The following is a 16,417-nucleotide window of genomic DNA, read 5'->3' as shown; positions in this document are numbered from 1 at the left end:
CAGAGTGCTTCAACTGAGATATACCTTGTGAACACATATGAGACACAACAAAGCTAGATCTCTATGAATGATCCCTAGAACAAAGGTTAGTAGATGCGTTATCCTCCAAATCAAGACCATGGCTGAATGAGGCACCTGATGAATGGAGGCTAGGAAAAACTAGGATAGCTTGCAAAACAAGGAATGAGACTAAGTGGTAGGCAATTTGTGTATTTATAAATAAGTGGATCCTCCCAAATTAGTGTTTGGCTTATGAAACACAGATAGTCTCTAGGAAAGCACTCACTTAAGACACTTTTGGTAATAATCATATTTTGGGACTGTTTTAAAGAGCTAGTTAGTTTAGAATGCATTTTTTAGCTTAACAATCCAATGATCTTCAATATTTTTATTAATGGAAGTAGCCTGAATGTCGTTTTATCAAGAAATTGAAAACTAAAATTGAGCTTCAACGTATTGTCTCCCATTTAGATGTTCATGGTGCTTCATTGCCTAAGAATTACATGGTATATTCTGTACAAATGTGAAATGCAATCATCCCAAATCTAAAGGATCTTATACGGCCAAAAAAAGAGATAATAATGAGTTCTTTCCCTTCTTCCACATTGCATGGTCCACATTGAAGAAAAACAGCTGCCCATAAAAGCTTTTTTCATTCCGTTGATGATGGATGCATTATTGCCCTCTCAATGGGATAAGAAAAGTAATCTGAAAAACCTTGAAGTCCACCTTTGCAAGATGATAACCTGCATAAATGGATGCAACTATTCTTGCATTTTGTGACTCTAACCAACCCTTTGTATATCAATTGTTACCAAGATATATTAACTCAATGATTCAAATTAAATTGATACTCATGTACTTTGAAAGGCGATTTGTATTATTTAAGTATTTCAAAATATGATTAAATGCTCATCTTTCTATTTAAGGGTGGTCAATGCCTAAAATTCCTATAATAATATTGGATCGTCAATGACGAGATATCCAAGAGAAATTAAAAGTTTAGTTGGGCAGTAAGATTAACTAGAAGATGACTAAGACTTTTGTACTCACATAGTCACATTAACTAGAAGCCCATATAGTGAGTGGTTTCAAAAAGTGAAATCAAATGCTCATGATTAAAGAAACAAGCCATGAATCAGTGAACCTATATAATAAAGCTCTCCAACTTTAGATCTATCTATGCTTTATCAACTCCGAACTTGCTCTAATACCACATCATAATGTAGTGATGTGATCGGTGCATACAAAAGTATATGCATCCACTGATCATAGATACTGAATATGAAGAGAAGGGAGAGAAAGAGATAGAAAAATGTTAGAATATTGAATATTAAACATTAAACAAACAAGATAGACTTAGCTCAAGAAGAGCTTAGAGATAAAGGACATGAAGCATGTCTCTCACATACTTGATATGCACATTACTAAAAGAAAAATTCTTAAACTTATATATCCACATCAAATTCTTGACATCTTTAAAGAGCCACCTACATATAGTATGATAGATATTCCATGGCTAAAAGCCAAAAATTGTATGACCAAACAGAATGACCCTTCTAAGTCCCCATTATATTTTGACATGAATAAAATGAATCCTTATCAAATTTTCATTGTAAAAACCACTCTTATTGCCTATTCTCAAAAGAAACAATGAGATAGTTTATGCTGATAAGTTCGTGCATAAAATGAATACAGCTTTTGCCCAAGTCAAACGAGCTATCCAAAGATCTCAAGAAAAACAAAAGAAAGCACCAGATAAGCATCGAAGGCACTTCATTTTACAAGAAAGAGATTGAGTGCGGCTGAAATTTGACAAAGCTCGTCTAAGAAGCTCTAACAAGCCTTTATTCCAAGTCACTAAGCTCGTAGTAAGAAATTATGGATCATTTCAAGTCACTGAAAAGATTCATGATGTTTATTACAAGTTACAACTTCCAAAGCATTGGAAAATTCACAATGCTTTTTATATCCATCTTTTGAAGCCTTATAAAGGACCTCCATTATTAGAACCTTGAATAGAGTATTGACCTAAAGTAGATGAACAGAATGAGATACTTGAATCAAAACAAATAGTCTTTCATATGATTAAGAAACAAGGTAAAATATTTCTAAAATTTTTCTTTTAAAATTTAACAATTACTCTCATTTAAATCCTAAATGGATACCAAAAGAGTATTTTAAAGACTATCCAAAAATACTTACAGCTTATGAAAAAGTTATAGGATTAAAAATACTTCAAGTAATGTCTTGAGAATAAAACGGATTGAGAAAGAGAGAAAATGTAACAAACCTTTTGTATATCAATCGTTACCAAGATATATTGACTGAATGATTCAAAATAAATTTATGCTCATGTACTTTGAAAGGCAATTTGTATTATTTAAGTGTTTTAAAATATGATTAAATGCTCATCTTTCTATATAATAGTCGCCAATGACTAGAACCCCTATAATTATATTGGGTCATCATTGACAAGATACCCAAGAGAAATTATAAGTTTAGTCAAGCGATCAAATTAACAAAAATGCTCAGATGACTAAGAATTTTACACTCAGATAATCAAATTGACTAGAAGCTTATATAATGAGTGGTTTCAAAAAGTAAAACCAAATGCTCATGATCAAAGAAATAAATCACAAACCGGTGAACCTATATAATGAAGCGCTTTATAATCTAAATTTGAAGACTCCTAAAATTTAGGAGATTCCTATTTTTGAAAGTCGCTCAAATGAAGATTTTGTTCGCATCAAAGAATCCAAGATTTTACAAGAAACAATTTTACCTGCAATAATTATCTCAAATTCTTAACCATTTAAGAGATTTTTAGAATAGAAGATTAAGAAGCTTCTTTCTCTAGAAAAGTGACATGTGATATCGAGAATTTGACATGTGTCATTTTAAAGAGACATGTGTCCCTAGACTTGTCATTTTCAACAGACAATAGTCGTTTGTAGCCTCTACTTTTCACTTTTGAGCACCCGAGCCCCACACCTATATATTAGAGGTCTCTCTCTTAATTTGGAATAAGCTCTCGTGCTAAAATTTCAGCCACACGCTTTGTACTCTCCTATATATCTCTCATCCAAGAAGCACTTTCTACTTAGCTTAATCTAATACAATTAATATAATCCAAGCACTACAGAAAAAAATTAGTTTGTTGCTCAAAGTTTGCAAAAATTAGGGTTTTAAAACCCTAATTTTCAAAATTGCAGCAAATCAGCCATTTTGTATATGGTTTAGGTACTCGATGCCCATGGTTATAATTCAATAAAAAGAAGTTGGTGCTCTGTGTGTGTGCACACGCACATGCACAACAAAGGGGGACATAGAGAAGAGAAGGGTGGGGAAGAGTTCGCACTAACTTCAATGAGATGAAGAGCCTTGTGCAAACTGCAGGGTGGAAGTGCTGCATCCACATAGAGCAAACCAAAGCAAACCCAACTTCACATGATCTGACAGAAGTCTATGGCCTGACAGAACAATGAAGAAGTTCGTGTTTGTTTTTCATTGTTCGCTGCAGAGAAAATTGGGACCAATAGAGATTCATAGACATAGGACATGAACAGTGAAGTAAATTCATGTTTGTTATTAATCGTTCGCTGCAGAGAAAATAGGTATCAATAGAGATTCATAGATATAGGATGGGGTGTGCTGCAGCTGAGAAGAAGGCCATAAAAAACATATTTTTTTGCATGGAAAAATGGGACAAAACTTCACTTAACTAGATGTAAATTTCAAAACACATGCTTCCACCCCCTCCTTACTGCTAAAAATCAAAAAGAAGAAAGTAGTCTCATGTATGTGTGCAAGAGCTCCGGATTCTCCTACTATCTAAAATATCTAAAATAGTGTCACTATGAAGAGAGAGTAAAGTAAGAAGAAAATAAGCATGCAATTAACACAATAATAATATACATCATGTTCATAATTTGTCTTGAATTTTTAAATTAAAGTACCATTGTTACTCTACATTCCCACAAACACCCGTATATTCTTCCACCAAACCAGGAAAATGGACTTTAAACTCTCCACTAACACGGACTATAGTATGGGTATGGTCATGTCAAAGCTAAGGTTAAAATTGAGGGCAATCTTCGGGGAGTTCCCGCACACAAAGCAAACAATAAAATGACCAAAACTTATAATATAAACATTGAAAACACTCTGATAAAGGTGCAAAGTTTTTAATCATACCCAATGGTTGTGCTGGAGTTCCAAATAGATTTCCAGCTGTTTGGCCCCCACCGAAAATCCCCCCAGAAGGCGACACAGAGCTCCCAAACAATCCACCAGAGCTTGCAGATGTTGTACCAAATAAACCTGGCAAGGTACTTGCACCAGAAGCTGCCAACCACATGACAAGGAAAAGACAACAGTCTAGTTAACTCACTCATCAAGCTGAAACCAAGAAAGGTAAAATTAACAAAAAATTTGTATTCACTTTTCTTAAGCTACACTATCATCCAAAAACCTTACTATCTTTGTAATACAAGAGTTACATCTACTGACTTTTATGACTAGCTTAGATAACTGTCCTCTCTTTACAAAAGAGAGATTGAATCCAAGCATGATTCACATGATTTGAAGATGTTAAAACAGTGACTTTCAGGTATCAAAATTAAGTGTATTGTCTGATTTTCACAAAGATGGCATTCCTGCAAGGTTCAGCAATTGAGGCTGAAAGCAGAGGCTATTTTAAGGAACTTAATGGATCCTTGTTAGCAAATGATGTATCAGTCTTCACAGCCACTTGTAACCAGCTGTAAACATAAGTGTGTCCTTTCCTACAGAACAATGCCTTGTTTTATGGATGAAGTCCTTATGGATTTAAATTCAAATCCAGATACCATGAAGCTAATCTCCTAGATTACAGGACTTGATCTTCATGCCATAGGAATAGAAATCACAAAACAATGTGCAAGAAAAACTGAAGGATAAGACACCATTTTATGAACAAAATGGTTAATGACCTTACTTACAGAGTAAGAACAATACATCTAGACCAAAATACAGATGGTACAAAAACTTCAAAAGAGGACTCAGTAAATAGTGTGATAATTGCAAACCCAAGTGCAGGTAGCAAACCATTAATAACCAAAGACAAAACCTCAACATCAGGAGGAGGCAATTACTCCCAAAGCCCTCAAGGCAGAGAAACAGAGCATTTGGCACTGGCTTCAGTCTACTTGAGTGCCTGGCTTGAAACTCTAAAGCCCACTGAACAATTGTAAATGCTATAGAATTTTTTTATGTGCATATGCAAAGAGGGATAAAAGCATCGCAGAATTGAGACCTTGCTGCTAATCTCAGCACAATATGTGAGGGATGCAGTGGTTCCTTCCTTGCCTTAAGAAGTCAAGGTTTCCAATTTTAACCTTGTGTGCTTGCAATGAGGAGTCTAACATACAGAATGTGGTAGAGATCTGACAATTATACAAAATGCATGCTTAAATTTGTTTGTCAAATATCTGGTTTTGTAAATTCAGAAACACTGGAATAGGTAGCATTCACTATTCGTTAGATTCACAAGAAAAGAGTGATATCTGGAGGAAAGTGATCAAGAGACTGACAACCATTCTGTGTACTGTCAATGAAACACAGCCTCGAACCCGCTAGAACATGGTTTCTCTACAGTATAACGAGGTGAAGTTTGCAGTGCAAACTAAACTAATTAAAGCTTCCAGATTCATGGGCCAGGTGCAACTCAGTTGTTTCAGGTATATTGTGGGACATACTTAACTCCACCTGGAATCTTCGCATTGAACATCTTCAAAAGCACTCTTTAATACTGAGGATGCTGCAAACAGGTGCAATCTTTCTCATAGGTCTAGAAGACTCAATCAACTTCCAATCTCAAGATGCTTACAAGTTGAATATATGTATGCAAACGCTTTTGAAATTTGGAGGCCTTTCTATGACAGTTTTTACCATAGAAGTTGACATTGATGTATCAGCATGAAGCTCACGCACACAGAGAGCTCTGAGCCAACAGCACATAAGCAGTCCATATGCTCCATACCCTATACAAGCCCTTGGAAGTATTCCAATACTTGATGTACCAACAGACTTACCAGTTACTTTGGTTCTTGCCAGTCCATAAAGACTAGTTTTAAGCTTTATAAAGGGAATGCTTCACAACTAGCCATCCCTCAACAAAAGATGAAGAACAAGTCATACATAATCAATTTTTGTAGTTTTCCTTTGAGCCTGGCCCTAAGAATCATAAAGAGAGCCACCACTCTCAATTATTCATATGCTTAGGAAGAGAAACAACAAAGAAAATTCATCATTCTGGGTTCATGGTATTCAGACATACTTAAAAAAGCATGTTCAAAATCTGATAAAACATAAGGATCAAGAATCTCAAGGCAAGTGCAAAATGCACATCTATGTACACCAATATGTTTAAAATAATTTGATCAGTTGAATACTATTACAATCTGTCAAATCCCAATAGGGCAGTAAAGCACACAAAGCAAGTGTAAAAAGTCATACTCCAGTCTCCACGTCAGCATTTGACGTATTCTTATTAGGTACCCTCTCTGTCAATTCTCATTTAGTACCTCCTGCAAATGTTGATGAGAACAAAGAAGAACTGCCACTGGCAGGAACAGATCCAAATATGGATGGTGAAGTCCCTGGACCTGACAATGATGGAGCTGTTGATGCTCCAGAAGAGCCAAAAATAGAGGACCCAGAGGTAGATGAGGATCCAAATAGATTCAAGGTCGGTACAGTAGTTGATGGAGTTCCCAAAATTGTTGAGCTGGTGGAAGATGGTGAAGAAGTGCCAAATGCAGGAAAGGGTGATGTTCCAGAGAGCACAGAAGACTGGGGATTAGAGGCTGTAGCTGGTGTGACACTTGTTAGCAAGCCTACTGGCTGAGTCATTGGCTGACTAGCTGTTGAAGGTTGCAGAGTTGGATGCACTCGCCTTGCAGCTGCTTCTCTTTTTGCAATCTCACGCCTATCAGCCTCAAGAAAAGGATTATTATCATCTCCTCGTCTCTTTTGATGTGCCAAATAGGCAACACGCAATGAACCAATCTGCTGGTGCAATGTTTCAACCTGCAAAACACCACAGCATCACCATGGCATATCAATAGAGAACATTATGACATATCAATAGAGCTCAAAGTTAAGTAAGAATGGTTCTATTCGGAAAGGAACAAAAACTACATCACAAATCATTCAAAGCAAATGAAGGAAGTTCCCTATATTCAAAGAGACCTTTTGAGTGCAGAGGCACGATGATGAAGCAGATCTAGCAATTTTATTCAAGCCTACAGCTCCCATGGGCTGGCTATCAGTACTAGTTTCCCATGCATCCAGATCCTAGTTAAAATGAAAACAAGATGCAATGTCTAGGGTCTAATATTTTGAAAAAGTCAATAAAAAGTCTTACAACCACTGATTCCCGCAGCACAGCTTAACATTCTTTTCAATTAAAATAATCGGACATTCTCTGATAGAAAGGACCACTGCATCTTGAGAGTGGATTTATAGAAAATGTGACTCTTTCACATAACATATTAATTTGCATAGTACACAAGCTATGAAATTGCCCAATCAGAGGGCATGGAATAGCTAGAAGAAGTGCTAACTAATATACATATAAAGCTTTTCAAAATAAAAAGATTATGTTGTCTAGAGGTAAATACAGTACAAAAATAAAAATTAAATAAAAGAAAAGAAACTTTACAGCAAAAATGAATCCAATCTTACCATAGCAGACACAATAAATCATCTAAATGAAGCTGGCGAAAAGGTACAAAAAAATGTTATATCACTTTGAACTTTTCTGAAAAACACAAACAAAGGACAAGAAGCTTCAATTACCTTTGCAGCAACATAAATAAGGAAGTCATGAATATTCATCATGACTGCTGGCAGGGACTGCACAAGGGACAACCGATGATTATCCTTTTCATTCTCCTCAGATCCTACAAACAATAACCTTTCAAGCTCTTCGATCCACTGTCTATATTCCTGAAGTTCATGTTCAAATCTGTGAACAGTTTGTTGCAAGAAGGCTGATGGTTTTGTAGGTACACCACTATAAAAGTCCACAATTGGTAAAGAAGAAGCCACAGCCTGAGTAATCCCAGGAGTTCCAGTTCCTGAAGACGGAACCAGTGCAAGTGTGTTACTGCTTACAGTCACTGGAGCTACTGTTCGTACAAACCGTGACCGTAACATCATGAATGATCTAACTGCAACCTCTGCATTTCTCATCATTTCCTTAGCATTTTTCATGAGCTCTTGAAGAGAGATTTTCTCCCGATCCATTGCAGTAGTGATCTGTCCAAGTTCCTGTCCAACAGAACAGGCCACGACTTAAATCATCACTCTTTCACACAACTTAAATAAGAAGAGCAACTGCAAATAAAATGTTGTTGGGATAGGTACCAGCATTGAGTGGGGGATGGGCTTCTTTCAAGATTGAAGAAAAAAAATTTACAAGAGGATGCCGGGCTTGCAAAGCCTAGGTTCTCAGACATGGAAACAAGAAAACAACACTCTGGTCCTTTCTACATATGGACAACGTACCCTTGATAACCAGCAGGACTTCAGTTTGTCTTGACAGCAGTGAAACAAAACATTTCTGGAATTCCAAATGTATTCTAGGACAACTCTGCAAGCATTCTGATGCCTACAGTGGCAGCCTGGATCAATGACAAGATTATCTAGTGGGCTGTGCGCAGCGTAAACCAACAATGAGTCCTGGAGCAGCTGGGAGTAACAATGACACAAATTGGACACCTAGAAGTGAAAGTGAGATTATATAGAGCAGAGGGATTAGATAGCAAAGGTCTGTAGGCTGGAAAGGACCAATTGGATATTCAGTTTCAACAGTTAACTAACATGCAATATCTTCAACCAATGACACATACCTTTTTACAAATCAGAGTTTTGCTTTTAATTTTCAGTTTTCAAGTTTGATTTGCTCGTCATTCTTTTGCTTTCCCAGCTAATGTATGCTTCTTCCTCCTCTGAACATGCCTTTTGCTAAAAGCAAGACTAGAAAACACCATAATCAAAACAAAAGTAAATCTGGAAGCTGAAATCTGAACTGCTTCCATCTGTGGCCAAAACCACCTAGAATTGTTTTGACCTTGCAAAATTGACAATTATAAAATACCTCAGATAGTTGATGCCATAGACATTAAACAAGTTTCCTATGGCTGGAGGCATAACAACAGGAGACATGCACATTAAACCATGCAGCATGTGTTTTAAGTATCATGGCATGCCAAAGGAGATCATTAGTGTGATCAAGATCTACCGCTAACCGGTCTGTTTTGGAAGGGATTGTTTGAGAACATGGGTACCACACTAAAATTTTCTTCGTCCTTCCATCCCCAAATAGATGGTCAGTCCGAAGAGGCAAACTCCACAGTCCTAGATCTCTTGAAGTGCTAATACAATGCATAGTTTCACTGGTAAGGCTCCATTTGAAGTTGCAGAGGGCGGCAAGAAAGTGCCCCATGTTTTGCAAAGTAAGGATAACATCTTTGTGTGACAATGCGCAATGGAAAGAGGAAAGTGAACACGAAGAGAAGGAGACAAAGAGAGAATGCAGGAGAGAGATAATGGGAGGTACAAGGGAACCACTAAAGGAGATGGTGGGGGATGGGATGGAACCTTTGGAATAGATGGTGCACAATCAAGAACGGGTGGGACTATAGAAAGATACATCGAAGCACCCTACACAATGGAAGGGGAAGGGAGCATAGATAGCCCCTGCTCTAGCCAACTAGTCACAAAAGTGGCTTCGATAGAAGAATCCCCAACAAAGATGACTAGCTTGATGAAGACAACGCGAATTGGAAGAGGAGGGCCATAACCTTAGAGGAGAGGGAAGCCCAAGTCAAGGACATAAAGAGCCTCTGAAACAATGCTCGATGGACGGTCAGACAATAGAGGCAAGGTACCAACATCACTAATAGGCACCAAAGAAATGTCACCAATAGTGACAATACCCTCTGATGGACAGAGATCCTACAACAAAACGCCTTGTGGAGTCATAGATTCAAGGAACCACTAGCAATGAGCCAATGCTACTCAAAGGAAAAGACAGTCAAAGAAGGCTCCTCCACCTAATAAATGTGTAGAAACATTGACTTAGTGGAAATACTGAGTGATGAAGTAGAGGTAGACGAAGGCTCCGCTATAAATCCACCCTTTGCTCCCGAATGAAGGTGAGGGTATATCTTCCAGCAATTCTCCTCAAGGTAGAGGTCTTCCCATAATGAGGACACATGGAATATCCTCTATGCTTTCCCACAAAAGCTATATCAAAGTCGAAAGATGACTCCAACTTCTTCCTCTTCCATTTCTTCTACTTAACTTATCCTGTAGAGAAAAATGCATAAGCACGGCTATGTGCACGCGCTTCGCAACAAACCAGCTCACCATGATGCGCATCCTACTCAAGTACCAATGGGACTAGCTCCTCCCAAGTGAGTCTCCCGACAACAAGAAGTGAGAAGACTGGCGTAGGACACATCATATGTCGATGACAAAAGATGTGAGAGAAGTGTCACAACTAGGTCCTCCAAAGAAATGTCTGTACCACAAGGATTGAAAACTCATCCCGAATCTCCTCCATCTTGTGGATGTGATCCCTCATCATAGGAGAATTTGTGATAAAGAGTTGTCGTAGCTTCAACTCAAAAGATAAGTGATGCCCAAATGTTTGGATCCGAAAGAGAGATGCCAATCTCCTCCAAATCTCTGCACCTGTGCAGAGATGTCTAACAGGCACAAGCATAGAATCTATACAACTCAAAAGGAGAAGAGAGCAAGCTCCAATATTCAATCGATCCCATACAGCTATTGAAAAACTCACCTTCAAACCCAAAAAATCCAAGTCTTGGAGCTTCTAATTTCTGGCACAGTTCGCGAGACTACTGCTGAAACCTAATTTTTGTTGTAAATTAGCGTTTACATCAGAGAAATTTGGAATTTCTCAACCTCCAAGGGTCCAAATGCTGAGATCTTCGGAGCAAGGTTGTGAAATGACTGGGAGATGAAAGAGAAAGCTAAAGAGAGAGAAAATTCATAGTTTTGTCACGAAGAATAACTGAAAATCACTCAAATGAAGCTGCTGCCCTAGCGCCCCTTTCGGTATTTATTTAGCTTTATTGAAGAACAAGTTGATTTACGATAGGATTCTCCCGATCCCCTTCGCAATCCAAACTGTGAAGGAAACTGCTAGGGTTTACACTGAGAACACACAGAGTGTACGACCACGACAGAAACACAGAGAGACAGACACAGACACAGAGGGCAAAACTAAACCCTAAACGCAAAACTCAAAAACTCAAACCCTAGACGCAAAACTCAAAACTCAAACACAAACAGAAAAAGAGAGAGAGAAAACACAACTTGAATGCTGTAAATGAATGTAAGAGTATACAGTGTGCTCAAGGGCAGAGCAATGTCGGAGTGTGACGTCCACCAAAGACGGATCCCAAGTCTGTGACCACCAGTCGGAGTGTAGTAGTGCTGAATAGTGAATGGCAGTAAGCTGGTCACCAAAACGCAGCAATCTAGAGGCTAGAAACCGGCAAACACAGCAGTTTACCATCGATCGGAGGTTGGAAACTGTGCACATTCTGCTGTAAACAACAGGCTGAAACAGTGTCTGAGAGTGTCAAGGCCTGCAATGCTGAAAACGCAGGCTGGCTGACCCTGGAGATGATGGACAGCAAGCTAAACAACAGTCTAGGACAGTTTGGAGCAGTCGCCAGCAACTGAGAGCTATCACCTACAGCAATGGACAGGCTGAAGATAATGTGGCTGCAATAGATGATGGTTGGACAGTAGATGGAGGAGGGCCGCAGACTGGAAACTAGGGGCCAACAACAACAGAGAATGTGTGGGTTGGTGTAACCTGCAAACAAGGATAATGGCTGAATGGGGACAGCCTATCTATTTATAGATGTGGAACCACGGCCCCAAAATTAGGGTTTCCACTAAACTCTCTCGAACCGCTCCATGTTTTAGAGTTTCCACTGAACTCTCTCGAACTGCTCCCCGTTTTAGGGTTTTACTCTAAAAGAGCATTTTTAGTGTGTTTCGGGATTGTTTAAGAGGCTAATCAACAAGTAATGCATATCTTAGCTCAACACCTCCTCTCAGGACCAAAACTGAGCTGAAAGGTTAGGCCAACCATTGTGATGTTTATGTACCCCAAGACATCCCACCCCAAAGCAGCCAAGGCATTGGACAAAGGGTGCACGTCGGCTGCCCAGTGGCCTACCAAGACTACAGAGACAATGGTTATCGTACCAAGGAAATCCAAGTAGTCACCCTAGAGAGGACAAGGCATCAGACAAAGGGTACACGTCAGCTGCCCAATGGCCTACCAAGCCCTACAAAGGCGGATGGAACTACATGGAATGTTTTTTTTTTTTAATAAGTGAAGTAAATTTGATGGGATACGGCCGATTGAACAAAAGTGACCTAGAAAACGTGAGTAGGGAGGGTACACCCAACACATCACAAAACAGTAAAAGCTAACCCATCCACTCAAGGTGTCGATGACGAGGAAAAATAGGTGATGAGATATCCATGTGATGAAGGAGAGTGATGTGCTAACAACAGCCGTCGGTGGAAACAGCTTAGGATCCGCGCAAGTGGTGCTCTGCACAATGAGATGCAAAGTATGCTACATGCTAAATAATGCTCATGCAGCAGGTGCCACTTGGACAGTGTCCCTCGTGGAAAAATTGTTCACTTGCCCAAGCGCCATAGTACAAGGATGATGTAATCATGCAATGCAAAGGGTAAGGTACAACAGGGGGGAGAAGCCGATGTCGAAGACAAAGTGCTGAAGCCTGTAGAATACCAAGAAGGATAGAAACCCCCTCTCAACTTGGATATAGATGCCGCATAAGGAAAAGGAGCCTGATGTCAGTCTTCATATGGTGCCGAAAACCATAAGGAATGAAAGAAGATGAAGTGGATGAAGTGAATAAAGCACCCCGCTAGGAGAGTAACGTAGAAGTCACCGCCATGACAGCATCGAGAGAGATGCTGCACAATCCACCTCAGGAGGGAAAACCGCCATACTAGAAGAACAGCAAGCACTCCTAAGATAATGAAACCATGAAAGGAACGGTGCGCATCCCCACGTCTCTAGCCCAAGGAAAACCAAAGCAATTTGCAAGTTAGCCCTATACTGAAAGACAAAAACCTGCAAAAGAGATGAGAATCTACAAACACAAAGATTAGTGGTTAGATGCTCCAAAGCAAAGCAAAACAGAAAGAAAATCTAACTCAAAATAATTGCAATGAATGTCTATGTGTGTAAGGAAATGCAACGAAAGACAAAAAAAAAAAAGTAAAAACTAAGAATAATGAATCTATGGGCCCGACTCTAAGAGTGCAAAAAATGAATGCTAGACTGACCTAGGATATCCGAAAGGACCTAGAGGCATGCGAGTCGAAGAAGGTGGCTACCATCGTGGATGTCCAGTAGCAGGGCTTTGCCAAGAGAACACCTGACGAGGTGGAGAGGAAGGTGAGAGGATACATGAAGTGCAACGGGATCGGAACTTGCAAACCAATCAACCAATCCGTCAAGGGTAGTGAAAGAGATGGGCCGTTGAGGCTGGACTCGAGCCACATTTCCAACAGCAGCAACAAGGGGTGTTGAAGGAGCAGATGAAGCAAGAGCGGAGGGCGTAGCTCCACTGGACTGTGCAATCGCAACGGTTTGCTAAGGCTTTTTAGATGGAAGACCTTGGGCTTTGGAGCGACACTCCTCGTCCACATGGCCTAGTCTTTGGCAATGTGTGCAAAACTGATTTTTCTTAGGGAGTTGCTACCAGATAGGTCTAGACTCTTTGGTTCTATCTAAGGAAGAGAAGTCACCCTTTGATTGGCTTGTCGTCGGAACTAGCGAGTTCTTTCCACTAGTGGTTGTCCCTCCCGAAGAAGAGACAACCAACCGCCTCTGCTCTGAATAAGGCTATGATGAGGATTTTTTGTGGACTTGATCAAACAGCCTCGTGTAATGTAAGAACTAGCACTCAAACTCCTAGAAGGTTGGCAATCTAGGTTGGGAGATGATGTATTGAATGAAATTGAAGTACTTGTCAGGCAACTTATTCAAGAAGAATGTAACCTGATCGTCATCTAACTTTGGAGAGCCAGTAGTAGCGAACTCAACAAGTAACCGCCTATAGTCAGCAAGCTTGACTTTCAGATCATCCCCTTTCTTAAGAGAGAACTCTTGAAGCTCAAAGTCAAGATTGATGCATCGAGTACGATCACGAGCCGCATAGCGGTCAAGAAGATGACTCCAATGCTCTGACGCGAGCGAGAAGTGCTACAACTGAGAGTGAAACTCAGGAAGCAATCCCTGCATCAGTTCAACATTGGCTGTGGCATTGCGAGCTCTCCATTGACGAATGTAATCAGGGTGAGCTAGACGAGGGTCCGGCATAGACTCTAGACCAATGACGAGATCCCAAACACCTTGAGACTCAAGCACTTGTTGCATGAAATTTAACCAAGTGGTGAAATTTGACCCGTTAAAACGTATCTTATCCGTGAAGGCATTCTTGGCCGTTGCAACAGGAGTGGTAGTGCTTGGAGATAGATAGTGTGAAAAAGTATAGTGTGGGTAGGATGGGGAAGTGGAATACACTTGGGAATGGGCCCCATAGTGCTCACCAAGCATGCGTGTAGTGTGCAAGGGTGGATCCATAGGTAGGGATGGGTTGACTAAGCATAGGCATGGTAGCCACATGAGGAACCCAAGGAGATGGGACGGAAACACGGTGAGCAGAAGATGGGAATCCCTGCGTAGGTGTAACCCAAGGAGAGTGTGAAGATGCACCATAAGCTAAGGATGGAAACCCCTACGTATGAGTGGTCATGGGAGATGTGAAACTGGGGATAGTGAGAGGGATGCCCATCACAATCATCCCAGGAGTTATGGGTGTGCTCATGTGCTGAAAGGTGAGAGGCATTATGTTAAAGGGTGGCATTCCCCCTAATGAAGTACCATGGTGCAAAGAGCTACAGAATGGGGTGGAGAAGGAAAAGGTGCTAGGAGCGGAGATTAAAGATCCAACCCCTAGGGTGTGTGATGCAGATGTGGAGTATAATCCAAGGTTTTGTAAAGATAATGAGAGGTGTGATATAGAAGAGGGTGGAATGGAAGGGAAGTGAGAAGTGTGTGTGATATGCTCAAATGAAACAGAAGCTGTAGATATACCAGAATTTCGTCTGCTTCATGAGTCTCCTCTATTGAAGTTCACATACGCAAAGCCATCCGGATCCTGTACCTCAACAGAAAAAACAAGCGAGGATTTAGACTCATGCAACACAAAAGAATTGAACAGACCTGACATTGGACCTGGCTATATGATGATGATGGATCGCCAACGGTCTAAATGTGGTAGCAAAACTGGTAGGAGGGATGTAGACATCACCATACATGTTGCAATAGTACTCCTCAAAGTCCTCTATCATGTTCGTGAAATCTGGTGAGGGTGGAGTGTCGTCCTCCTCACTGAGTCCATAATGCTGTCTCAAGGCCTCCAATGATGGAGAAGCCTGATAAGACATCATAGGAAATGGAGAAGAAGGTGTCTGGGACATTGTTATTTGGTTAGGAGTCATATTGTGTGCCTCGCACAAAGACTAGCTCTCCACAATATTCACAAGATACTCTTTACAAGTGCACCGGCTCTCATACCATATGAAGGAAATTGCTAGGGTTTGCACTGAGGACACACAGAGTGAACGACCACAACAGAAACACAAAGAGACAGACATAGACACAGAGGGCAAAACTCAAACCCTAAACGCAAAACTCAAAAACTCAAACCCTAAATGCAAAACTCAAAACTCAAACACAAATAGAAAAAGGAAGAGAGAGAACACAGCTCTGAAGTGAATGAATGTTGTAAATGAATGTAAGAGTGTATAGTGTGCTCAAGGGCAGAGCAATGTCGGAGTGTGACGTCCACAGAAGACAAATCCCAAGTCTGTAACCACCAGTCGGAGTGTAGGAGTGCTGAATAGTGAATGGCAGCAGGTTGGTCACCAAAATGCAGCAATCTGGAGGCTAGAAACTGGTAAACGCAGCAATGAACCACCGATTGGAGGCTGAAAACTGTGCACAATTTGCTCTAAACAACAAGCTGAAACAGTGTCTGAGAGTGTCAAGGCCTGCAATGCTGAAAACGCAAGCTGGCTGACCCTGGAGATGATGGACAGCAAGCTGAACAGCAGTATGGGACAATCTGGAGCAATCACCAGCAGCTGAGAGCTGTCACCTACAGCAATGGACCGGCTGAAGATAATGTGGCTGCTGTCGATGATGGCTGGACAGCGAATGGAGATAGGTTGCAAGCTGGAAACTGGGCGCCAACAGCAACAGAGGGTGTGT

General features: G+C 40.4%; 1 protein-coding gene across 4 annotated transcripts in view; it reads right to left on the bottom strand.

Moving 5' to 3' along the window:
• Positions 1-16,417, bottom strand: part of LOC148015626 (nuclear pore complex protein NUP58-like) — a 65,931-nt gene that overhangs the window by 38,356 nt on the left and 11,158 nt on the right. For 3 of the 4 annotated variants that reach the window (XM_087665833.1, XM_087665834.1, XM_087665835.1), the window contains exons 3-5: positions 7,843-8,316; positions 6,567-7,071; positions 4,198-4,347 (exon numbers count right to left, since the gene is read on the bottom strand). In XM_087665833.1, the coding sequence (XP_087521959.1) occupies positions 4,198-4,347; positions 6,567-7,071; positions 7,843-8,316 (1,129 nt within the window). Of the gene's footprint in view, positions 1-4,197; positions 4,348-6,498; positions 7,072-7,842; positions 8,317-16,417 lie in introns of those variants that run through there. The other variant, XR_015688426.1, reaches the window with a different exon arrangement.

The sequence above is a fragment of the Lygodium microphyllum genome, chromosome 24 (genome assembly GCF_053477565.2).
Source record: "Lygodium microphyllum isolate KBCC chromosome 24, Lygodium_microphyllum_v1.1.10, whole genome shotgun sequence".
In the NCBI taxonomy this organism is placed as follows: Eukaryota; Viridiplantae; Streptophyta; class Polypodiopsida; order Schizaeales; family Lygodiaceae; genus Lygodium; species Lygodium microphyllum.
The sequence above is the reverse complement of the archived record's forward strand: the minus strand, read 5'-3'. Positions and strand labels throughout refer to the sequence as shown.